This window comes from Manis javanica, chromosome 6, assembly GCF_040802235.1.
Source record: "Manis javanica isolate MJ-LG chromosome 6, MJ_LKY, whole genome shotgun sequence".
Classification (NCBI taxonomy): Eukaryota; Metazoa; Chordata; class Mammalia; order Pholidota; family Manidae; genus Manis; species Manis javanica.
In genome coordinates this window covers 47,246,042-47,272,319 of record NC_133161.1, presented here as the reverse complement: position 1 = coordinate 47,272,319, position 26,278 = coordinate 47,246,042, and the positions used below count along the sequence as shown (strand labels likewise).

Here is a 26,278-nt window from a genome sequence, read left to right as displayed (position 1 = left end):
GTGAGATGGTGGTCAATTCCTCAACATCTTAAAGGTCACCACAATGTAAAAGGACCTCAAAGTGGTCCATGATGGTGGTTGGGCCTATGTGGGCAGATCCTTCAATGAGAGGGGACAGATCTCATTAATGAGTGTGTAAATGTGTTAGAAACATCCAAAATTCTGTTTTCTTAGTACTTTGAATTTCTACAATTAAAAGGGTTATTATTGCTACTTTTACTAAAATAACAATATAAAAAATTTGTGACTCTACTTCTACCATCCCTGGTCATAAAATGGTTATCTTAAATGCTCTGGTATTAATAACAACAAATAGTGTCATTTTTGTTTACAGATATCCTGTCCCCTAGGAAATGTGCCCAAGCCCAGAGCAGGTCATTAGCAAATACCACCTGTAATGCACATTCCTGGAACCAGCCTCTCTGAGGTTAGTGCAGACCAAAAACAAACATGCACAAGCAGTGCTGGCCAGGGCTGGTGAAATACCATCCACTCAAAGAGCAGGATTCAGCTAAGAGCAATAAATGTTTTCTTTGTTTGGAACATGCTATATAGCTACTTCAAGAAGCCCTTAACTAACCTGACAGCCATTTCCATCACTGAAAGCCAGCAATCCTGAGTACACTGGGCTATTTACTAGCGCACAGTGTGTTGAATGCAGAGTAGGGCACTTCCAAACCTGATGTCTGTTCTGAACCACTATTTTAAGTAGAGAGGGTGTTAATACAAGCAATTGTTTCCATCCGCATCTTTATTTCATTAATCCTCACAGGGAGGTTAGGCATTGCCTCCAATATACAGATAAGAATACCGAGCCTTGGAAAGGTTTAAGGCCAACCATCTCTCAAGTAGCAGAAACAAGATTTGAGCCCAGATCCCTGAGAGGTCAAAGCCTTTTACCACCTTACCTACATACGCCTGGATTTTTGAAAGTTGACCTATAAAACTCCACATTTATATAATACCTTTTGTTAGGTCTCTGGTTCTGTTTACTAATTCCCTTTTGTTAGGTCTCTGGTTCTGTTACTAATTCCCTAAGCTGACTTTCCATAATGATCATGGGCTTTAAAATTGTTTGCCTCCAAATCACTTTCTGTATCCCAACGCCTTGGGAATTTACATTGGCCTTACAACAGCTAAGACACTTTAAGGTGTGCATGTACAGCTTATAACCACACTGAACGGCATTGAGAAAGACTGTGTGTATCTCTGTCTTGTCTTACTAATCATCCATGCTGATAACTTAGGCCGCCTGTGTGTGTGTGTCACATTCATTAAGTGTCTCTCTTGCATGTGTATAACCAGCTTCTAGTAAGAGACATAAATTCTAGTCCACAAGAGCTATGCCTTCTGCTTTTCGGTATCGCCAATACTGGCACATTGCCTGTAACAAAAGAGATGCCTAATAAATTATGTCAAGTGAAAAGAAGTCCAATCCTGGTGCTGTGGAAACAGTGGCTACTCCACTTGGGAACCACCTGAACTTGGGGAAGTTATTATTTAAATGAGCCTCAGTTTTTTTTGGTCTTTAAAGTGAAGTTAATAATGGTGAATATGAATGCTTTTGTACACACTATAAAGTGCTACAAAGATTAAATCTATTATTATTACAGCTCACCATTGACTTTATTGTTTTTTCAAGTCAAGAAAACATTTCCTTTGGGAAGGTCTCATAAGTTGTGTAGCTGTGGAGCAGTAACTGAAATGCTATTCATTGTTGCCATCCTTACTCTACCCACAATTTGAGTTGCAAGAGGGTATTAGAAAGAAATAGTCACATAAGATGGTGGGGAAGGAAGCCATATTAGCCATAAACCTGGACCATGACACTCAGGAAGCAGGATAAAGACTTTACAAGTCAATCAAAAAAGAAGATAAAGGGTAATGATTAGAACAAAGTAGCATATCAACAAAGAAAGAAACAAACCACAGACCAGGAAAGGGTGTATGAGCGACCCTGAACACTGTGCCAGCTGAGAACACTATGAAATCTTGTCATTCTCCAGCTACAAGAAGCACATTTCTGTAAAATGGGAAATATAAATCAAGGCCATTTTCTTAATAGGGAGAGTGTAGGGCATGTTTCTTAGGCATTATCCAGATACTCAACTCTTAAGGGCACAACCAGTTAGAACAATCCCAAACCACAGCCTCAGGAATTCACCAGTAGGAAGCAAAATTCAGTCAGACTGAAATACCTTGCTTTTTCTTTTCTCATTTCCCCCATTAAATGGGATAGAATTTCTCTCTGAGGTTTTTCTTTCTCGTTCTTCCTCTTCTTTTCAGTGGGTGGGTGGGGATGTATATTAGACCTTACCTTAATTATCTTTTTCTCCAAGATTTTCTGCCTCTATCATTAGCCTGTTCAAGTTTATTTTGCTTTCTAAAAAATAAAGGCATGGGGAAAGAGCTCATCTCAACTCCATGTACACAGAGACTCTAAGTGTCAAGTAAAATTCTGTCAGTTCTATGAGTCTGTATGGCAGAGTGATTTCCATCCTAAGAGTAAAATACTTTAAAAAATGATGTGTTGTCTATCAGTAACTCCTGAAAATTTTAAAATCTTTATGTGAACAACTTCCTACAAAAGCCTTAATGGAATGTTAAGACCTCCTAAAAGGCCAAATAGCAGGAGATGCAGGGATAGCAAATGAAAGGAAATGAAATAGCACAAGGTTGATATTAAATTATATGCATTAATAGATATATAGTCCATGACTTCTGCATCGTTACAGGCAACCTAAATAAGAAAACAAAAACGTAGTTTAATTTCCTTGGGTCCCTTTCTCTGGTTTAATACTTGAATTCCCTGCCCTGCCTCCTCACCCCAAAGTGGGCAAAAATACACAACAAACATTTTCTAGGAGAGACTATGCAATGCTATTATAATCAGAAACCCAGCCAACTCTTTCTCTGACTTCTCCATTAAGACATATGCAAGCATCTGTTCAGTCCCAGGGGACTCATCTCTGGTGTCTAACCAGGTAGGCTATGCTAACCTTTCTACAGGCAAGGTGGAAATATGTTAAGCCAAGCAAAAAAAAAAGACACACAGCTAAGACAGCTGGACTGGTCACATTTAAAAAAGGTGGTTTCTCAAATTGGCTATAGGTCAGAAATACCTAGCCTGAGAGAGCTTTTAAAAACCCCAGTGCCCAAGCCCCACCCACCAACTGAATCAGAATCTCAGGGGTGGAGCTCAGGCAAAATAACATTTAAAAATTCTCCAGATGATTTCAATCTTCAGTCTGATTGAGATTCACTGCTCTAAGAGATTAAGTGGGCAAATATGGGGACTGGGGAAAAAATTACTTTCTTAGTAAGCTATAAGCACTGATAAATCAAATAACTGCTCACTAATGATAAATGCAAAAGCTAACCTAGGCTCTCCTACAGGATGACCTCACTCCTTCCCTAACAAAAGGCAATTAAATTAAACGGAAGGAAAGAAATTAAACTCTAGGGGGGTGGGGGTTATTAATTCTGTCCATATCTTCCAGTTATACATACTAAACAGTTGTTTTCGTTAGAAGTAATATGGTCTCATTTTTGAAAACAGGAAAAGAGAGAAAAAAAAGAAAAATAATATCCAAATTCTTATTTTATTAAAATAAGCACAGTTAACTTTTTTGGAGTGAAAAATAAAATTGGGATCACACCACATGTACAATTTTGTAACTTGATAATATGAAAACCTTTCCGTGTCATTACATAGTGACCTGCATATTGTAAATGTCTGCAAAGCAATCCACTGCTTGAAATGGCCATTATTTATTTATTGGTGATTGACTTTTGCTTTAGGTTTACTCAGACATAATTAGGACCATGGCCCCTTCTACAAACTAAGTAAGATTAATCTGATAAACACAGAAAGGATAAAATAAGGTATAATGGTAAAGTAGGAGGGGAGAATGTCTTGATAGGTAGCATTTGCTAAGGGCAATAGTGTAAATATTCCCACCCAGCCAATTTCAAGATAATCCTTTTAGTAACTGGCTTGCAAACCTGAATGTTTGCAACAGAAAACCCTGCTAAACCAAACGGGTGAATTCTCCAGGTCTGACATGGTATTTGAATGGTGCAATGGGTGACAGTGGGAGTCCCTGTGAATGGAGGTGAACCACAGTTTTCATATCTTAACATACCGCTGTAGTTTGGGTTTGGAGTTGTCCAGTTAGCAACCAGGGCAACTGGATGACTGAAGATCTAATAAGAGTTTTTAAAAAGGTATTAATGTTAAGAGAAAACAGAAAGACCACATTTTGTAAGTAGGCAGACATGGGCTTTGGGCAAGTTACCCTTATCAGGCCTCTCTCTCTTTAATCTATGTATGGGACTAATAATGTCTCAGGGAGACTGGTATTAGGATTGAAAACATTGTCCATAAAGCATATTGTGAGCATATACAGTAAACACTCTACAAACGTGAGATGCCTTTCCTCAGTAATTACATTCTAGTTATTATTACTTCTAAAGGAGAAGGATATGAATTGTTCTAATGATGCCGGGGTTCTTGTTTGCGGAGTCGAAGAATGAACTTAACAAATACCCAAGGTAGGAGAGCCAGGGCAGAGGCTTTTATTTAGAAATAAAGTGAGAGGAAAGAGCTTGTGGCTCATGTCAGGAAGGGACAAGAGGGCCCGGGGTGGTGCGTTTGCCTAGGGGATTTATAGGCACTTAAGGATTTTGGGTAACTGAGGGCTTAGGACCTCCTGCCCTAAGGACCTGTACCAACTGCCCTGCCCTCAAGGTGGGCTGGGTTGTTGTCTATTTGCTAGGGCTGTTTACAGTGAAGTCATGGGTTATGCTGAGATACCCTTGGGGAACACTCAAACATTCCAGGCCAAGTTGCTCCTTGAATGACCTTTGACTATTACTCATCTCACTGAAGATGTCTATATTCCTAGTCTGGTATCTTTACCCTAGAGAATTAGTGTGACCTTGAATTTGCATAATGCTGAACACAGAGTTTTGATAGGGACTTTACATTGTTACATTGCTTTGACTGTAAATATCTTGCCTTGCTTTTTCCAGAGGCCCTCACCCTACTCTGTCTAAGCCCATGGTCCCTGTCTCTCTAACACCTTTTTTCAGGGAATTTAATTATGTTTATCTTTAAATTCTGTATCTTTGTGATTTAAACCAGGAGTTGGCAAACGATGGCCTGTGGACCACATCTGGCCTGTTCTTGTAAATAAAGTTTTAGAAATACATTTAGTTTTCATGGCACAAACCATGCCCATTTGTTTCTGAAGTTGTATAGCTGCTTACGTGCATTGGCAGAGTTGAGTACCTAAAATCGACACCCTATGACCTGCAACGCATGAAGTACTATTTATTATCTGACCCTTTACAGAAAAAGTTTGTTGACCCATTGATTTAAACCACTTCAAACTTTCCTTAAGTGAATACTTTAAAAAATAAATATTAAAACAAAACAAGTAAGTTTAGGAAATGACAAAGGTAAGATAAAAAGATTCTCTTAGGATAAAAAGAGAATTCCTAGGATTTGGCATTCAAAATAAATCCTGGGTCCAAGAATATCTAGGAAACACTTCAACTCTGGATTAAGCTGAGCTCTAATTTGGTCTCATAAAGACAGTATATTATAAGGAATGTTTTATAAATGAAGTTTTCTGCAAGATTACTATTACTTCTGGGCCAGGAATGCACCTTGGATATGGAACTTGGATGAGTAAATTTAGAAGGTAGAAACATGGAATATTATTTATAACCTGGCAATGAAAGTGACTGAAACCATATTAGTCAGGCAAAATAAGCTGATCTCTCTTACTACAGGTAAAATAACATTTCAAACATTGAAAAATGTACACAATCAAAATTGTACAGGGTAGGGGTTTAAGAAACTATTTCCTCTGCTAATTTTTGATGTTTACACGGAATGTTCTTCAAGCAGCAAATAATTTACCAATGATCTTGACAGACTGAAAATGATACATCTTTACCACAACATAAATTAGTTCTCTCAGTGGGAAATTGCTAAAATAGGCAAGGCGTCAGAAAGATTTCTTTATGTCTGAAGGAAAGGAAATGATTCCATTTCTTCCAAACATTCTTACATGAAAAATAATAAACTCTCACTTTTAAACTGTCTATTTTCATGGGGTTTTAAGGCACCCATTACTAATTGGGAGAATCGTGGTTATCTGATGCTGGCTGTGAGTCAGTCCATATTAAATCAGGTATAAAACACACCCAGGTATAAAACTGCCTTCATAATTCATTATATACGAATACATATTCATAGAAATACCCAGAATAGAGAACTGCAGAATTATACTACATTCTCACAGCATTCCTTAGATTCACACAGTAAATGTTACACAAAGATCCTGGGAAGTAAATCTTCACAGACTAATATACGGTGGCCTATCTAAGGAAATGGACAAATGCCCAACACAAATGAACCACCACTTCATCCTCTGCAGAGAACTGACCCTGATTTTGTTCCTACAGCAACTAGTTGAAAACTGCAGATCAGAGATGAACATTTATGGGACATTGGGCACATACATAGGCTACCCCAGTTAACTCTCACACAACAACCCACACAGAGGGCGTTATCAGTGATATGTAATGTAAAGGGCTTTCAGGTGGGAACTCTGACCCACCTGCCTCCCACCCTTATCCTGTCTTCAGAACGCCCAGTCCTGACAGCACAGGCTGCCTGTCAACCACGAGTCCCCCAGCCTGCCCCTAGGAAAACAGGTCCCATCATCAAAGTTTGGGAATAGAACTAAATCCTCCCCTTGGAGAATAGTGGTGTATACTAAAACGCTGCATTAAAGAAACCAGTTTACCTTTGGTTAACCTATCATTTCCCCAAAGTTATTAAAGAATCCCTTTTCCCCAACTACCCTTTTGTGAGAATAATATTCTGAAACAAACTTTCAGAAATACTACTGTAGTCCCCTCCTTTGATCAGAGATGGATGAAAGAAAAGTCATTAAGAGAAAATTAACATTTTTACCCACAGTCAAGGAGGCGATGCTATGGAGATGATGGTGTGATTCTCTTTGCTCTTAGGATGAACAAGAATCTTTAGTAAGACCCAAGGCTGTCCTCCTTGGCCTCTAACACCTGGCCACTTTGCCTGCTTCTGGTACCTGGGACCCGCCAGGCGCCCCCCTCACAGAGCCTCTGGTGAGTGCTGTTGCCTGGCTGGACCCTCCTTTCCCTCCTTACCTACTTGATTCCTATTTATCTTTGGGGAAGCTTTTCCTGGTTGGGTTGAACTCTCTGGATACTCCAAAGTCACTGAGTTGTACATAGCACTTGTCATGATTACAGTGTTCTATTTATTGATGTATTTATTTGGCTATTGCCTGTCTATACTCTGACTTGGGAGAAGGGAAATGCATTCCTGGTTCTCAGATGGGAGAAAGAAGAGGTCACCTCTTTCTACCATCTTAAGTCACTCCAGCCCACAGAGCAATAACTTCGAGGATCTTTGCAGTGTGAAGAGACTGTGCCACGCTCAGCTCAGGCCCAGACTGCACCCTGGTCTATTTCCACTCCAGGTTAAGTTAGAAAGGAAGTCTGGGAAATAAGTTAAATTTAGGAAAGACAGACTAAGAAGCCCAATGCTTACAGACCCAAACTCCATTGTACATTTGAGCTTATGCACTAAGAAAGTTGATTTTGATCTCTACCTCTGACTCCTGCTTTGTTTTTCAGTTCCTTCCATTTTTGGGAGGGAAGACAAGGGTGTCTTACTGGTATCTCTATCTGCCAATATCTCCTGCTAGGCCTAAGCTCCTTGAGGACAGGTTATGGGGCAACTCCAGCTCACTACTGTAGCTCAGTGCCTGGCACACAGAAGGTACTCTTAAACTTTTTTTTAATTAATCATTTTATTATGGAAAAAATTTTAAATAAGCAAAAATAGAGAGTGTGGCATAATGAACCCCTATGTACTCATCACCTAGCCTGAACAATAATCAACACATGACAATCTTGTTCCATCTACTCCTCAATCTGATTGAAGTAAACCCCAGACATCACAATACTTTATCTGTAAATGGCAAAGGCTTGAAAAAGAATCTATAAAACCACTATCATATATGTATTATAAACAATTTATAAATAGTTCATCAGTAACAAAAAGACAAATCAATCAACAAACTTCAAACTCCAAGGCCAGTAAAGGGTAAAAGAAGAGACATGTCTGAATCATCATCTGTCCCCAGCGTATCACACAGCACAGCCCCTGGGCGCCCACCCCCTTATACCTATGACGCGGGCCACCTGGCTCACCTGTAGGGGTGCTGCTGCGGAAGGAGGAGGATGGGGTGATGGGTGGGGTCACCGGGGGAGTCAGGCTGCCGCTGCTGTGACGAGGTGGAGTGGACACGTTCCCTCGAGACACTGAGCTGGACAAGGTCAGCGAGAGCTTCGGCTGAATCTTCTTCTTCAGGGACTCCTGCTCTCTGCGGGCAGCATCTGTCATGAACCTGAAGCAACAGTGGGAGGTAAGTAAGGGGGCCAGCCATCTGAGGGCATGAGGATTGTGCCAATGAGTTTGACAGGGGCTCCACCCTGGCAAGGGCGCTTGTTCACAGGTCTGTCTCTATCTCAAAAATTCACAACACATTTCCTTTCCCTACATGGTGAAGTTATCTTTAGCTCATTGCTTTAAGGTTCCTCACAGTCGGGCCCATTTCTTCTGTGGGCAAACCCTCTTCGGGGAAAATGCATGCACACAGACCCTACCCACATCACCGCAGGGCCTGCAGGCATAAGGCTCCCCTTCTCTTGCGAGGGCCTCTCTCTCCTCCACCCCACAGAAAGTCTACCCAATCTCAGTTCCCCAACCACTCCCAGGTAGAACGGGTCCCTTCATCTGGTAGTATTTATTGTTCGTACCACTTCGCTGCCACTCAACATATGTGGTCTCATGAAAACTCTGGTTCTTTTTTGTGACTCTGGATTCTCTTATTATTTGGGTTTTAAAATTTGTCATGACTGACTGAAGGCCTTGTCTCCTTAGTAATGAGCAGAAAGAAAAGGACTCAAGTTCCTACCATCTTTGCTAGCACACGGCCATACCCACATCTGCAAACAGTCACAGAACCCCTGAACAAATCTGCCCAGGAGATTCAAGACTGGAAGAGAGCCGTACAGGGCGGAAGAACTCCACTAACGGTCTGCTCACATGGTGATTTTACTGCTCATAAAGAGAAAAGTGACTTCCTGATAGTTTGACTTTGGAAACTTCAAAGGTATTCTTTGAACACTTTGGCTCGTATTATTCAAGCTTTGTTCTTTTCTGTGTATAATCTAACATTTCATAGATTCGTGTAACACAAGATTCAAAATGTCTATAAGGCAGCTTTTACCTAAAGAGCAAACATCTTTTTGTATTATTGGCAGGCAGACTCTGTCAGTTGCATTTTTGAAAATTGCTGGTGGAAAGCCTAGTGAACAGAGTGGGTGGAAGCATCAGTAATAAAACAGGTATCTATGCCCTCCACCCAGAAACAGAATATAAACGTGCCCCTCAAGTCCTGTCGGTACCCACCTCTCATCACTGTGTTTTGACTATTTTAATACAATTAATCATAAATGAATTCCCTTACACTTAAGCATGGTGTTTTACCCAACCCATTATGCATTCTGCCTACAAAATTCCTTAGAGTTCGTCTTTGTTCCACTAAGAAGTTTTGGGAAGTTAAGACAGTTCCAAAGGCCTAGTAAAAGCTTAGTTGATCAAACACCCAATGAAACATATTACAATATTATTACAGTGTCTTAGAATGTCTACTTTCATACTTGGAATATGGACTGCACGTTGTTTTGAATGGTTTCTGTAATATAATCTACATCTATAAATTGGATTTTATATGTAGAACTGAACTGCAATAAAGCTACAAGCTTTGCCTTGAGCTCTTGGGCTTCGTACTACAAGATGTTGATGACTTAAAAAGAAGGAATGACAATGCAAAACAGAATTGTTTGCACCTGGTGGCTAGGAAACCACTTATTTTCAGATGCAAAGTTGGCTCTACTATTCTTAAAACTCCTTTTCTTTCCTCCTCTTAAGCTTTGTTCAAAATATGGACTCTCAGAGAAAAGCAAGGAACTAGTGCTTTATTATTCTAAGCAGAACTAAAGCTGGCATGGTACACAGTGTGCTGGGGAGTGGGCAAAATCACAGGGAAAACATACTGCTTCTTCCAGGAAGACCAACTGTTCTCACTGTTGGTAATTCAAGTCATTTTTTTAAAGTAGTAAAATCAACACAAATACACTATGGAGTAGAATGAAAATTTTACATCCTGCATCTTAGCTAAGAGCATGGGAGTTAGTTAGGCAGGCCAGAATTCAAGACCTGACTGTGTTACTTATTGAGGCAAATTTATAAACCTCTCTAAACCTCAGCTTTATTCTCTGTAAAATGGGACTAATAATTGCACGTAGATTCCCTTTGTGCAGGAGAGTTTCAGCTTTGGTTAACTCTGGTAAACCTGTTAATATGGTACGTCAACTATGCTGATAGGCAACACGCCTTAGAGGACTGATTGCTGACTGTGTAAAGTGCATCTGGACTGGCAAGAATGAGAAAACACGTATTCATACTTGATAGGAAGCCAGAGCTTGGGGCTTTCTGAGCGAGGTGATCTTGTACCTAGGCATGCCTCCAGTGGGGCATGGGGGAGGGTGGCTGTGGAGTGTTACAGGAGCCCTGACTCCTCTTATGCCAGGGCAGCTCCTGCTCCTGCCCGAGGTCCATCGCATTCCCCTGCATGTGAGCAGACTGTGTACTGGTGAGGACTCCACAGAAGGCCTTGCCGGCAAGCTGCGGCTCCACCCACTGTCCCCCTGAATAGACCCAGAGCCCACTGTGGCCTCTGGTCATCTTGTGAGTCTGAATGTTCATGATCTAGGACGATCACCTGCTGGTGGACAGGGCAGTAACAGTGCTGACTTCAGAGCCCTGTGGTGAGGATTAACTGAGGTGGCAGCACCTATCATGTAAGGAGTGGCTCAAATCATAGAAGCTGTTATCATTACATAAAGCTTATAATGTGATTTTATCTATATATTCTGTCTACCTTACCTAACTCCAAGTTTCTTGAGGACATACTGCATGTTTCCAGCTCTGACAGCACCTGGCTCATGCCTCACATGGTAGAATGGATTGTGGAATGGCTGACAGGGAATCAGCCCAGAGTGCACATTTAATGTCGGACAGAAACTCTTGTCAAAAAACAAAACAAAACAAAAATCAGCTCATGCTTTATATTGTACAACAAACACTCTCCTACAGCTCAAATAGAAAACAACTAGAAACTACCACCACAACGCACACACCTTCACCCCTCTCCAGTTTGGGCAGCTGTACGAGGCAATCTATTTTTGGCTTGTATTTGCTAAGTGCTTTCTAGAAGTGAGAACGAGGCACCAACTTAAAAGCATTAAACATGAAACCCATAAAGCACTTCTGTCAACCCTTCTCTACCTCTACCCTTCCCCCTCTCACGGAGTGGTGGTTATGAACTTTCAGCTACGCCCATAAATCATGGCAACCTTGCTATACCGAGACACATGGCTGCACAATTTATTCCTGGTGACAACACTCACACATAGGAATACAAACGCTGTGGGAGCACTGGTTAGAATTCCCCAGTTTCTCCCCGGCAAAGCTGCTCTGCTCCTCTTCCTCTTTCACTTATTTGCCATGACTTTATCTACCTATTTTTTGAGATTTGTTAAACCCTGAAGTTTTAAAGCAATATTCCATCAATACAGCTATTTGTCAAAAGATGGGCAGGTTCCCAGTGGGAAGGAATCCCTGGGGGAGACAAGTTTATAAAGAACCTGATGAGGCAGAGTATAGGCTGTAACTGCAGCCAAGACCTGAAGACCTGAGTAACTTGGCTCTGACCAGAAAACCAGACGAAACCATCTTCCACCTTCAATGGCAGCTGCATTTTGACACATCCTTGAAGGACCACAGCTTTGGGTTGTGGCCTGCCCTGGGTTGGTGGCCTCATGGAGCTGTGCTGTGGCAAAGGCTGGCTGGGCCCACCTCCCCAAATCCTTTCTGCTTTGCAATAGGGACTGTTCTAATCTTGTAGTAGCAGTGTGCTAGACTGGGCTTATGCTGGCTGGTGACAGCTGCTCATTTAGTTTCCAGGGATTTTGTAAACCAGTTGTTAAGCCCATCCATTATTAAAAGTTAAATTATATGAACTTATAATGAAGGCATAAGAAAAAACCTATTAAAATCAAAGGAAATGATACTCAGTTTATCAGTTCTTAATTATTTTACTTATCATCTAGGCTACTGTATCTACACTACGTAATACTGTATCTATTTGGTCAGATTGCCAAGAATGTGTACAGTTACCACTATAGCACGCTGTAATGGTGTGCCAGTGCCCATCTCTTTCCAGCTCTCAGCAACATCATGTTGGTAGTCTGAAATTGCCCACAGCGGGAGTATTTATACCATGGAAATTAGCAAATATTACAAATCAGGTGTTTTTTTTTTTGACCTCCCAAAGAGTCAGTTATTATAAACGTTGACCAGTAAGCCTTGTAGTTTTTTTGTAATGTGGAAAAAAGCATTTGAACCAGGTTCCTTGACGAACCCCTAAAGTCACTCATCAGGGAAGGGTATACAGAATGGATACTTTCCTTTTTAAAACTATATCTCATTAAAAAACAAGGGAAATTTTTTATGTATTTGTGACTTGTGTTTAAAAACATTTTTTAAAATTGTGGAGTATATATACACAAATTATGTACATATTTACATGCACAGTTTAAACAGTAACAAAATGACCATCCACATCCTCACCACTCAGCTAGTGAAAAAAGGAGTCCCAGAACTTTTAAAGTTTCCAGATACAACTATGGCTGATTTTTCAGGGCATTTCCCTTTTAATATTGCTTTCCTACATGTAGAGAAAATGTGGTATTTCTAAAGAAAGAAAAGTCACCTTAGGTTTCCTTCAGTGTTGACTAACAGCCTGGAAATCTGTGGTCAGGCAAAGCCATGTTTTCATTTTGAAACTGAAGCTGCTGTAAGATTATTTTTGATTTTCTGACACATCAGAAATGCCTAAATTACTTTAATTTCACATGGTCATTTGTAGTAATATTTGTTATTGCTTGGGGAAGTACATATTGCTTAAGTAAATTTTCAAGACTCCATTATAAATCTTTTAAATCCTTAGACCACAATGTTCATTCAGTCTGAAATGTTAAATGTGGAAACATGAATATGACACCACAGGGGGAAAACGTCAAACTGCTGGTCCAGGGAGACCAGTTTCAACCACAAACTCAGGAAATTTACACATTTCACTGGAACTTGGGCAGAGACTCCACTCCCTCTTCTCTCTAAAGCCAAACACCTGAGCCTATGTGTCCTGCTTGGGAAGAACCACTTGGCTTTCACCAGCTCTGGAGAAGCCAGAGATGGAAGTGACCACTTGAAACTTGAGTCTCTCTCAGAAACACTTGAAAAGAATCCAAACTCTGAGATGCGTGGTATGGATTGGTTGTTATGAGACTCCGGAGAGGGCGTGTGGTCCGGAGGCCTGAGCTGTGCATCGAAAGGCTGGCTCTGGGCAAAGAAGCAGGTGGCCTCCAGGAAGTCCCTATGCTCTCTGTTCTGGCCCTGGCTTTTCACTTGTTAAAATTGAGGAGGTTTGCTTTTATGGATATATGAATATATCCCCCCAGGTTCCTTCCAGCTCCAACAATGATTCCAGCAATAGCATCGTGTAGTGTTTTCCAAACTTCTTTCGACCTCAACCCATTATAAGAAGTGTATCTCACACTGGGAGCCTGTATGTATCTAGGTATAATGAGGTCTGCAATCTGCAATTCTGAAATCTCCACAGCTCTGAAAACTGGAAAATTTTTTAAAAGTTTGGCAGCAAAACTCATTTGGAGACAAACCCTGACATGAACTGCTTAAAGGCTACTTACTTCATTTAATCATTTTTAGTATGAATATTCATGTTTCACTGCACAAACATATTAATGTGTTTGTCTGTAGGGGGCTGCCCCAGACTCTCCAGGGAGTGTTATGGAATTACCTTTCTGAAATCAGAAAAATTATGAATTATGAAACATGTCTGGATGCAAAGATAAAGAATTTTTATGTAAATGTCATGCAAAATTTCACAAAACAATCCTTATTACATATGTTACACTCTGACATCTTTTCATTTTAATGAAATAGCCTGGTTGTGACCACCACACTGATTTCTGGACCTACTAACAAGGCCTGCAGTTGGGAAATATTAGTGCAGCAGTTAAGAGGGTGTGTTTTGGAAGTAGACTGTTTAGATTCTAATCTCTGTTCTATGCTCTCCAGCTGTGCAACCTTGGGCAAATTACCTCTCTCCATGCCTCAATTTTCTCATCTGCAAATGGTGACAGGGCTTGTCTTAATAGAGTTGTTGTGAAAATTAGGTGCATTAATACATGTAAAGTGCTTCAGGGCCTGGCACTTTGAGCTTAACAAGTGTCAGGTTCCTGGTACATAATGGGTGTGAAAATATTTGGTCTAGAAATACTAACTCACAAATCTTTCATCTCTGACACTAAGCCAGCAATTTGGTTACGTCTAAGCTCATTTACTGAGAATCAGGATAAGTAATACCAACAAAGAGCCACCTTTACTGATTCTGCATGCATTTACTGAACTGCTGCAAGCATAGGTAAATTCAAGGTAGGTGTAGCAGCTGAAATCTAAGTAGAAGGTTCCTCTCCTTTGGGATGACATGCTGGGAAGCCCGTTAGAAACCCACATACCTCCTCTCTACTTTTCTGCCTTGATTTCTTGAGAACGAAACTGCAGAAGGCCTTTCTTGCAGGACAGGCAACAAGAGACCATTCACACAGTTAGCTGATGGCAAGACCTCTTTCTATGTACTTTAAGCCTCCCTGACTTGGGAGAGTCATAAAGTTGCACAGGGCTCTGACACAGTCCGCAAGACCCTCTGTATGAAGCACCACATCCAACTATGTCACTTGAAGTTCAAAACGTTGCTTTATCAACAGCCCTTTGGACCTTGCTATTTTTCAATGAAATCAAGTTCATGAAACCAAGAAAGCCTTGAAGGAAAGCTACTGGGAGCTGGCAGATAGACCATGGGATTCCAAGCATTCCCGAGTCTGGTAATTCATTGCTCCAGATGACAGGATTTCTTACCTGGCAAGGGCATAATCGATCTTTCCAGTGGAGATCCAACCTGCAACTTTTTCCCTACTACTATGTGGAATTTAGGATGAGGATGGACAGAAAGCCAGTTAGGAAGCAAAACAACCCAAAGGACCTTCAAATAGAAGCCATGGGAGATGGATATGGGAATAATGGGTACATCTCAGCATGAGATCATGTGTGGCCCACATGTCAGAGGATCTGGCTGCTCTAAGGTCTCCTAGTAATGATGGCTTTCAGAACACACATCTGCTAATAAATTCATGGGGCGGTCTTCTCATTTTTGCAGCAACTTAAAGCTACAGTAAGCTTAAGGAGTATTTGGTTAAAACAGCTGCAGTGAACATAACCTGCAAAGAGCAAGTGGAGTCATCGCTTATCCATGCCCCTTGATTAGCAGAGGAGTCTTTTCTGATCATCTGGGGACTTCATAAATGTTGTTCTTTTCAACAGACAAAAGAAAATGTAGACTCCTAAGTACCACTGATTTCAGAAAAGCTTTTAGTAATGTTTTGAATACTCATATGTTTCACTTCTCATCCCAGAGCTATTTTTGACTTCACAATCTGAGGCCTATGGGGTGGATTCTGAAGCTTCATAAAATTTTTTGCAGCGTCACCAAAACTCTGAGCCTCTTTTAACATGCTGCTATTAAAATTTTAATGCTAAATAATAAAACTAAAAGTAGCATCAGGGAAAAAACCACACCATCTGATCAGATCAGTGGGCACTTGTGAGGGTTTTTCTTGTGTGTGTGATTTGCATCTGATATTCACATGGGTTATGGGCAGAATTTGTGAAGCACCTAGCCAATGAATCAGATTTTGTTCTCAGGTACTGAACCAAAGCTGACAGATTTACTGCACAAGACTTTTTTTTTTTTTCTTTAACTAAGTTTATATCTGACATATACAGAAGGATATAGTTCCTGGACTTTGAAGACTTCCAGTCAAATCAGCACAAAACAAATTAACATGAGGGCAAGCCAATTTCATATCAGACCATGTAGTTCATTTTTCTTATAAATTTTCACTTTATCTTTGGGGACACGGAGAGAAGAAAAGGTGGGGGGTTAAGAAAAAAAGGTGATTTTTAAGAAATCTACTGTCTTCACAATCAGTTTCTTTTTTTTATGGTAGCTACAGTTCAGTTACATTCTCTATGGTACACTATAGCTTGGATATCCTAAAACTTTAAAAACTATTTAATAACTAACATTGGTTTGCCAATGTTTATATTGCCAGATGGTGTACCTTACCTAATCATCTACCATCACTAGCTTCTCATTGGAAAGAAAGAACCATTTTAACACAAACTATAGGAAGGATATAACCTTTGAATAAAATAATCCTTTCTTAAGGCTGTTCTTTGAGATATGGTAACAATAGAAAAACACAGGAAAAAAATTTACTTAAAATTTTTTGAGATGCTGAGAAGTTACAATATGAGAATTTATCATTATTTTGTAAATACATATGTACATTATGTCATTTATACTTATTCTCTATCCAACTTTATTTTCTATCACTGCCATTGTTAAAAACTGTTTCAAGGAAATGTTAACCAAAATGGGACTCTCAAATTTAGGAGGAATTATCTATGATATGCTCGGCAAATTGAAAGAAACAGATACATGAGTACCCAAGTCTAGTGGCTTCTCCTTTCCAGGAGTTGGGAGAAAGGGGGAAAGAGCTGACTGTTCTCCTATGGCAGGACTCACAGAGGAGGGGCTGTGGGTGCTGGAGCTCCCGGGCCCTGCACGCTCCAGGCACTTGGGAGGCCTCAGCCCAATGGAAACACCCTCATGAACAGCATTAGTCAAAGACTGGCAGTTGTTCTGTGAATAGTACTTAGGAATCACTTAAAAAAATAAAAATACTATGATCTTTTTCCTGGAATTTAAGCACTCAAATGAAATTCATGCACCGAAGTTGGATAACTGCAATAAAGAACAAAATTTCATTCCTGAATACCATTCCTTTGTATATTCCCCATAAATATTGGGCATTTTCTCACAACTAAGGAATAATATAGTCAATCTACCGTAATGAAAGCTCTGGTTCAGGTTCCAGCAACCACTATTTTAAGCCACAGTTCAGAATAAATTATCAGTGAAGCAATTAATTTTGATGTACTTTAGCCTGAATAGAGTAAACCATGGTCTTTTTCATCGCCGATGCCAAGAATAAAACCACTTCTGAAAACTACACCCACAAATCTTTGGTCTGGGAGCCAATTGGAATATCCCTTTCTTGGCAACTCTCTATCATCCTTTCCATTCCTTTTCTACTTTCATCAAATTGAGAATAACTATGCTTCTTACACATGGTTTTCATTGCTAATTTGACATCCATGTAAAAAACCAATGGATAAAACAAAGAAGTTGCATTTTATGAGGTTCTGTGGTACAAAGCTACAAATAGCTTTTGAGTTTTCTTGTTTTGCCTCCTCTGGAAGTAAATTAAATGAGTTATTTGAGGTTTTAATGTAAACTACTAATGAGATGATGCATAACTATCCCCATAAGCTGGGAGAAATTTAAAAACTAAAGAAAAAAACTGGATTTAGGATTTCTGGAGTTTTATTTCCAGTATCACTAACAGCTGTGAACATAGCCTGGTGGTTCAAAGTCTAGGTTCTGGAGGCAACTCCTAAGCGGCTTTACTAGGTATTTGAGCTTAAGCAAATTATTTACCCTCTCTGGATTTGGCACCTGAATTTATAAAACAGAGGTAACCCTAACACCTACCTCATGGGGGGTTACTGTCTCATTAGATAAATGCATGAAAAGCACTGGCCACACATAATATTGAATATATGTCAAGGAGCCCCTCAGAGTCTTGGTATTCCCATGGGTGTTGGTCCTAAGCTCCTGACTCTCACCCAGGAATTATGAGAAATTGTTTATGAATGCAACAGCCATGGATTGGATAATTCCTACACAAGAGGTTATTTATTGGGAGGGGGGTGGGGGAACTTATGCAGTCCACAGATGGGTTCAAAGGTGCCTGTTTCCAAAGAAAAGTACTTGTCTGATGCTGCCATGACCTTCCACTCAGATGAACTCTTGTAAGACCAGCTGGTAGTTAATGTTTAGCTAAGGACAAGTGACTCCATGTGAATCCAGCACCGGGGGATGGGGTACACTGGAAGGCTCTGGTTGAGGAAATGCTGATGTGAGAAAGGGGAGGAGAAACGAATAAGATGGTAGAGGATTCTCAATGTCAGAGATCTCAAACAAGAAGGGTCTGTTTATGCAAAGATAGCACCTACAGTACCTCTAGTGCCATTTATAATCCACTCTGCCCATGGCAGGCATCACCAGTCAGTCACAGCATTCTTGCCTGTGCTTTTGCTTTTAATCCTAGGATGCTCCTCATCACTGGGCCCTAGGTAGCCACCATTCACTGATTAAGGTGACACAAGTTGAAAGTCTGTGCCATCTCTGACTTTCACAGTTTCCCTTAGAGCCAGTGATATTTACCCTAATACCCCAGCCTAGACACACTCCAACTCAACTGGTACATTACCCATTCTCAGAGAAGGAACAGAGGTGGCAGATAATAAACATACTAAGAAAGAAAGCTATATCCAAGTCAAGAGCTGTCCCCCAAATGAAGCAAGAACATTAAGCACACATTCAGATAGTTGAATGTATTCATGAATTGTAAGGCCAACTGCTTACTCAAATTTATTTTTTGTGTATATGTGACTCACTTATATACAGGGTAGCTGTCAGTCAGTAGTTAGCATTGTTTGGGAACAGAGTGGAGTCAACAACATTTTTTCTTAAATGGATTAATCCATTTAGGCAATGAAACTATTTTGGGGTCAAAGTCAGTTCTATACATGGACTGTTTCTTCACAACATATATATATCTATGGGCATCAGTGGCCTACAGACCTCAAGTTTCAGGAGCCTTGGGGGCTGATTTTTTTCAAAGTGATTTTCCCCCCCTTTGTTTCAGAGTTCAGTTACGCTGCTTCTGGACTAAAGAATTTGATTTTCCCTGTTTTCCAGGAGGCTGGCACCTGATGTGTTTAGGTATTTAGTTCTTCAGATAAGCACAAATATCTGAGAACTGAATAATCATTTTTTAAAAATCAAGGAGATGTGACTTCTGTGTCTCCTTTTCTTCCTGTTTGAGTATGCGGAAGATAGCCGGTAAACTGTGCATAAATGCTGAGGGTGGCAAGGGAGGATGAGGGGGTAACGGTGGTGATAATTTAAGTTTTTATTAGAGATCTTTTCAAAAGCACACAAAACTAGAGAGATTAGAATGGTGAGCCGCCATATCAACATTTTGTTAACTTGTTTCACTTTCTCCCTGCCTCTTCCCTTAGGGTGGCAAGGGAGGATGAGGGGGTAACGGTGGTGATAATTTAAGTTTTTATTAGAGATCTTTTCAAAAGCACACAAAACTAGAGAGATTAGAATGGTGAGCCGCCATATCAACATTTTGTTAACTTGTTTCACTTTCTCCCTGCCTCTTCCCTTAGGCTATGATTATTGTTCATTCATATACTTGTCATCTTGTGTTCACATAATTACTTGAAAAAAATCTGTGGATTTTTCAAGGATAAAAAAATGGAAGAATAGGGAGGAAGTTAAAACAAAGGGAGAAAAAGGAAAAACTTCAACATAGTCTCTGGGAAATGCCTCATGAAGACTCAAAATTGAGTAAGATGGCTAGCAGCATAACTGTAGGGCCTCTCTCTCTGACATGCACAGACACACACACACATACACACACACACACACAAAAATATAGCACCTGAAAAGCGTGAGCACAGTTATTCAGAGAAAATACTGTTGAATGACATAATGCAGTTTATTAATTTGGAAGGTCTGAGCCAATGGTTCACAACTCTTTCCAGCTATGGGGACCCCATTACAATGTTGAATGGTGTGCTGATTTGAATATCATAATGGTACTTCTGGTGTCCTTTAAATTAGGGGGGGGAAAGGAGTAACACAAAACTAATATTCAGTATTGCTCTGAAATGAATTTTTATTTTATAAGATATCCTAGCCATCTTTCCCCACAACAATTTCCACCCAAAATGGGGAATTTACAGGTTATTTGGGAGAAAAAAATCCAGGGTGTGTGTGTGCGTGTGCACACATATATGCATGTGTGTTTAAACTTTCAAGAATGTCACTGGACTTAGCTGCTAATGAAGTGTTTCTGGGAAGCCCCTCCACCCCTTCTGCAGATTTACAATGAGCAGCCTTCATTTGCATGCCAAAAGCATGCACTAATCCTTAGCATCAGCTGGTTCCCAGAAATACATGTGTCTCCACAATCATGTTTATCCTGCTGATTTACTTAGCAAAGCTTTTCTTCACGAGAGAGTGTAGGCTCCCATTTCAGGCAGGCCAACTTGATTATCTCAATCCCTAATTAGTGTAATTAAAGCTTTAATGGATTGCAGCCAGGATATAAACCATACACACCCCCTTTTTAGACTCATTGCTTATTGAGTGTGCAGGACTGGTCCATGCCAGAAGGATTCCTGTTAAGGGAGTGAAGTCCCTGCTTTCTCAGAAGGCCCTGGATACCTCTATACCCAATACCCAGGCCATTTCTGATGCCCAGCAAGACTCTATCAGGTTCACAGGCATGCACACCAATATCACTCCCTCCACCCACTCAGTACTGCATTTTCAGAAGGGGAGACCTCTCAGTTCTCCTTAAAGATGCTAGCCTCATGGGGCTTTTTCTCCTGTCATTATACCCTGGGAAACAAAGCTAATGCCCTAACTAAAATACTTCCATTCAACCTAGAAGAGTCTCATAAGATCCTGAAGAGCACTCTTGTATTAACCCTCCTGTAGAGTCTCTTAGAAGATTTCCAATAACCAAATTCCAAAGGTCTACAGCTTCAACTTGTTTTAAGTGTTCCCTACAGCATGTAAACGGACTCATTCTTAAAATGGCTCTGGTGACTGTTCAGATGATCTAAGTTTCAGATGGATATTGGAAGTTAATATTAGAGAAGGGATATGGAAAAAGGACCTACTCTTTAAAAAGGCCTTTCCAGTATGCACTATGCTAGGTGCCTTGTATGTATTACCTTATTGAATCCTGCTAACAACCTTGTCAGGGTTTATTACCAGTCCTATTTTACAGATGACAAAGTTGAGCCTCAGAGACACTGGGTAGTTTGCTCAAGCACCCACAGCTAATAAAATATCATAGGGAAGATACAAACAAAAATGCTAAAGATATGATGTCCAGTCCAACAGCCATCAGCTACTTTGAAGCTACTGAGCACTCAAAATGTGGCTAGTGTGATTGAGCAACTCTATTTTTAATTTTAACTTTAATTTATTTAAATTTAAATAGCCGCCATATTGGACAGCACAGAAAGTCCTGGTGGACAGTGCTGCTACACCTGGTGGAGTTCAGTCCTGGATATGCTGGGTTTGAAATGGTGATGGGACATCCAATGGGTATAAAACAGGTCAGCAATCTAGATTTGGGAGTTACCCACCCATAGGAGGAAAGCAAGAACATGCAGGGAGAGAGGGGAGGGGACAAGGACTGAGAAGAGAAATGTGGAGCAATGTCCATATTTTAGACAGTAGGAGGAGGAGACCTCAAAGTTACTGAGGAATACAGACTTTACACCTTTGTCAGGCTTAATAATTCATTTCTTATATTTTTTGGTGGGTAAAATTGCAACATTTCCAGAATCTCTCACCTGGCCTTAGTGCATCTCCTTATCAATAGGTATTTCCAAGGGGTGGAGAGAAGTAGTCCATCTCCATATCAATAAGTAATTACAATGGGGAGCTAGGGCATATCTGGACCAGAGAGGTTGGGTGGGGCCCCATTTGCAGCCAGGCTGCGAGAGACATGGACAAGCAGAAGTGGACGACTGCTTGTAAGCAATAAATAGGTTTCTCCCACTTTATTTCTCCCTTTGACTGACTTTGGTTCAAAGGTATTTGGCCCCGGGCTGGGAATATATCTCCCCCCAGAGTTACATCTAGCAGTAGTCAGCAGGACCTCTGAACCCAAAATCTGTCTTCATGAGTGAAACCCGTGGGTGGGCTCCCTCTAGAGATCGTGGGGAGATACCTGGAACCTCCCCTGTGGACGGTGGGGAGGCCCCAGTGGCTGCAGGTGGAGGGTGCAGCTTCACCTGGGAGACCCTATCTGTGGGGCTTCCAATTGGGGAGCCCCTAGTGGGGAGTTAGTCTAGTGTAAAGTACCTCATAGAGGGGTGGGGCCTTCCCTAGAAGTGGGGAAGGGTGGAGACACTGGAAGCTGTGGAATTAGCCCTACTGTGAGATAGAAGACTGCTTAGAGGCCTTGAGTGGCTGTGTAGCAGCCAGGATTGTGGGATGTCTGTTTCTCGAGATAGTGGAAAGGGTTATTGACGAGGAGAGACAGACTTCAGGAGGAGAGAGACACACACTTAAGTATCACATGGAGGAGCTGGGCGATGACCTATGGAATGCCCTTAAGAAAGAGAGATAGCTATTGAGAAGTCAGGTTGCACTCCTAGAAGATATGTTAACAGGGAGAGAGGAGGCAGCCAGAAGGAGCAGTGCCATCAGCCCTGGAGATGGTAGAAGAGATGCTGGGAGAGGATGAGGGGCTGGGGCCAAGGGCTGATCTGCTGTGGAGGCTACTACCTGAGGCGCCAGCCTCTTCAGGGGGAGGAGATGACCCCTCCCTCCCCAGGTTATGGAGCACTCCATACTCTGCCCCTAGACCCAGGATGAAGTGATGGATGTGAACATCTGGTTTGGCAGAAGCCCTCGGAACCTCTGCCTACATGGCTTTTGTGTCTCAGGGATAGGGGGGTGGAAAACATTGTTAAGTGGAGAACTCCAATGCTTATTGGGGCCAGTGATGTAAACCAGTGGAAAGCAGGGAGAACTTGCTTTTGAGCCATTGGTAGCTGAGACTTCTTATCAGGAGGGAAAAGCCCCTATACCTGAAGATGCTTGGTATACAGATGGCTCCAGTTGTGGGCAGCCACTGAAGTGGAAGGCTGTGGCTTTCCATCCTAAGACTGAGACAATACGGATGGAGGACAGAGAGGGGAAGAGCAGTCAACGGACTGAGTTGCGGGCAGTGTGGCTCATGATCACCTAGGAGTCCTCCCCTATAGCTGTCTGCACTAACAGCTGGGTCATTTATTTGGGCTTGACCCTGTGGCTACCGACATGGTACCATGCTAACTGGATGGTTGGTCACCAACACCTTTCGGGGTAAGAGCTGTGGCAAGACCTATGTCCTCTGGTCAGACTAAAATAGCTACCATATATCATGTGACTGGCCATTTGCCTTTGGCATCTCCAGGGAATGATGAAGTAGACACATTGGCTCAGGTGCACTGGCTAGAAGGAAAGCCTGCCTCTGATGTAGCCCAATGGTTACATAAGTGTTTGTTGCATGTGAGGCAACAGACAGTGTGGGCTGTAGCCCATCAATGGGTCTTGCCGTTGACCTCTGAAAAAGTCAGCAGAGCCCAGAAGGAGTGCCTATGTGCTCTAAGAGGGACTTACACTGAGTCCCAGCAACATGGGACAATAGTAAAGGGGCTGATACCCCTTGTCAGGTGGCAAATAAGACTATATTGGGCCTCTTCCCATACCAGAAAGATATTGGTATGCCATGACTTGTGTGGATACAACTACTGGACTGTTATCTCTTCGATCCTGCACATCATGTAGATCAGCAAATGACCAATAGGAGCTGAAAGCATCTCTTTGCAGTCTATGGCTTGCTGTAGATGATTGAGAGTGATCAAGGCACCCACTTTACTGGACATGCATTACAAGAATGGGTGCAGCAATTAGGAATAAAGTGGAAGTTTCATGTACCATATAGCCCTACTGGAGTAGGCATGATAGACAGGTATAACGGTTTGTTGAAATGTGGTCTGAAGTTGGACACCAGTAGTCTATAGCACTGGTCAGTTCACTTACGGACAGTGCTATGGGTTTTAATGAGAAGCCCCAAGAAGGAGCCTTGAGCCCCTGTGGACATGCTAACACACATTGCTGCCTCTCCTATACAACTGTATGTGCAAACCAAAGAGGAGTTACTGAAGCCAGGATATGGCCAGCAGAACAACATCCTGTTGCCAGTCCCAACTGTGTTAAACCCAGGACACTCTGTTGAGTGGATGTGGCCCTGGACATTTTGACACATAGACCAGAGATGGCTGGCCCTTCTGGCACCTTGGGGAAAAGGCCTGGAAGCTGGCCTCCTGTGTATTTCTGGAGTAACAGCAGAGTGGTCCCCAAAGATCACAGTAGTGTACCCAAAACATCTGGGAGGTAAGAGCATCTTACAGGGAAGTTTTGTTTTATCTTTATGGCAAGTGCATGTACCTTCCGTGGCCATATATATTGACCCATCAGTTACTCCCACAGGGAAGGGGGTGAAAGTCCTGTATACTAGACCAGGGTGAGACCCCATTCCATCCTACCTGATGGATAAGATTTGCTTATGCTGGTGTCATTAAAACATGCATCTTATTGCCCTTAAGGTTATTTTCTTAAGGCCTGTGGCCTGGACCTGCCCCGGAGCTACAGCTGCTGCATGACGATGGCCCTGAACTCCCTACCCCATTCAGCTTCTGCCTGCCTGTGGAAAGGGAGAGCTATGGACCTAACCTGAATAGGACTTTGAACTTAGCTGAATCCTCCAGCATGAGGATTATCAGGATTTTATTGCTGTTGCTACTGTATGTTATTAGCCTGGTTACAATGCTCCAGTTTTCTCACATAGGAGCCACTGTGGAAAATGGGAAACAAGTAGATTGTGAGGCAAGGTTTCTGGAGGAGTGGGCTGTGGGTAAAATTGCAACATTTCCAGAATCTCTCACCTGGCCTTAGTGCACCTCCATACAATAGGTGTTTCCAAGGGGTGGAGAGAAGTAGTCCATCTCCATATCAATAGGTAATTACAAAGGGGGAGCTAGGGCATATCTGAACTGGAGAGGCTGGGTGGGGTCCCCTTTTGCAGCCAGGCCATGAGAGACATGGGTGAGAAGAAGTGGACAACTGCTTGTGAGCAATAAACAGGTTTCTCCCTCTTTATTTCTCTCTTTGACTGATTTTGGTTCAAAGGTATTTTGCCCCGGGCTAGGAAAATATTTTCCTGTGGAGTTACATTTTTATATAAACATTTGGGGAATAAATATATTTGAGATTGAAGATTTGCCTTTTGTAATGAAAAAGTACATGTGTATATTCATGTAACTGTTTTGTGCAAAGATGTCTTCCCTTTGAAAGGCAATAATGTATGCCTTCCAGCTCAGAGCTGGGTATGCTATGCTCTGTGCAGAAAACTGCTAGCTCAGGATGCCTCATCACATGGCTTTGATGCAATGTACAGGAAGTGGTTCAAATTCAATCTTCAAACTGTCCACAAACCCCTTTAATAATGATATCCCAACAACTTGCTGAAATAAAAGCTCTTATGCAGGTCCTTGCTGTGAAGGGTACTTTCCCATGATTTTCACTTAAACTTCCTTTTCAGTTGCCTGGGGGATTCCTTTTGAAGTTTGCTGACCCTGTATTTCTTACTGGGTAACCAAAGTCACCCAGAGGAAAATGTCGGATTCTTTTCCTTATTGGGAGTGAAAAAGTCCACTCACGATGCCTCTGCAGCATGGAATTCTACTTTGGTAAGATCTGAGACCAAATCTACTTTCCCTTGCAGAGGCTGAGGAACATCTTGGGTCAGTTTACCCCCACACTCCTCATCCTACCCAATTATAGGGTGGGAACTCCCACTGAGTTCAAAAGGAAATTTCTCACCCACCCCTGTGAATGGGGGTGGGTGAGGTGGGGGTGGGGAGGAGGCCGAAAGGGTAGTGAGAAAGGCATTAGCAAGGCGATAAATAAGCCTGCTAAGATTAAGGTTCAAGTTAAAACAAAATCATTGAAATTCAGAGTTCTGGAAAGCCCATTAAAATATTTCCAAGTTCTTTCCTATGTAATTTACAATGGGGCTTTGGTGACTACTCATAGCACACGTGGTGCTAAAATGCACAATGCAGAATTGGGAGGGAGGAATTCTGGGAGTTAAAATGCATGAA

The 26,278-nt window shown here is 41.6% G+C and overlaps 1 protein-coding gene across 8 annotated transcripts in view; it reads right to left on the bottom strand.

The window, feature by feature from the left end:
• Positions 1-26,278, bottom strand: part of JAZF1 (JAZF zinc finger 1) — a 354,562-nt gene that overhangs the window by 54,572 nt on the left and 273,712 nt on the right. For all 8 annotated transcript variants that reach the window (XR_012132234.1, XM_037027521.2, XM_073238671.1 and 5 more), the window contains exon 3: positions 8,278-8,474. Coding sequence is in view for 7 of the 8 variants with exons in the window: in XM_037027521.2 (XP_036883416.1) it covers positions 8,278-8,474 (197 nt within the window). In the remaining variant the exon portion in view is untranslated. The remainder of the gene's footprint in view (positions 1-8,277; positions 8,475-26,278) is intronic.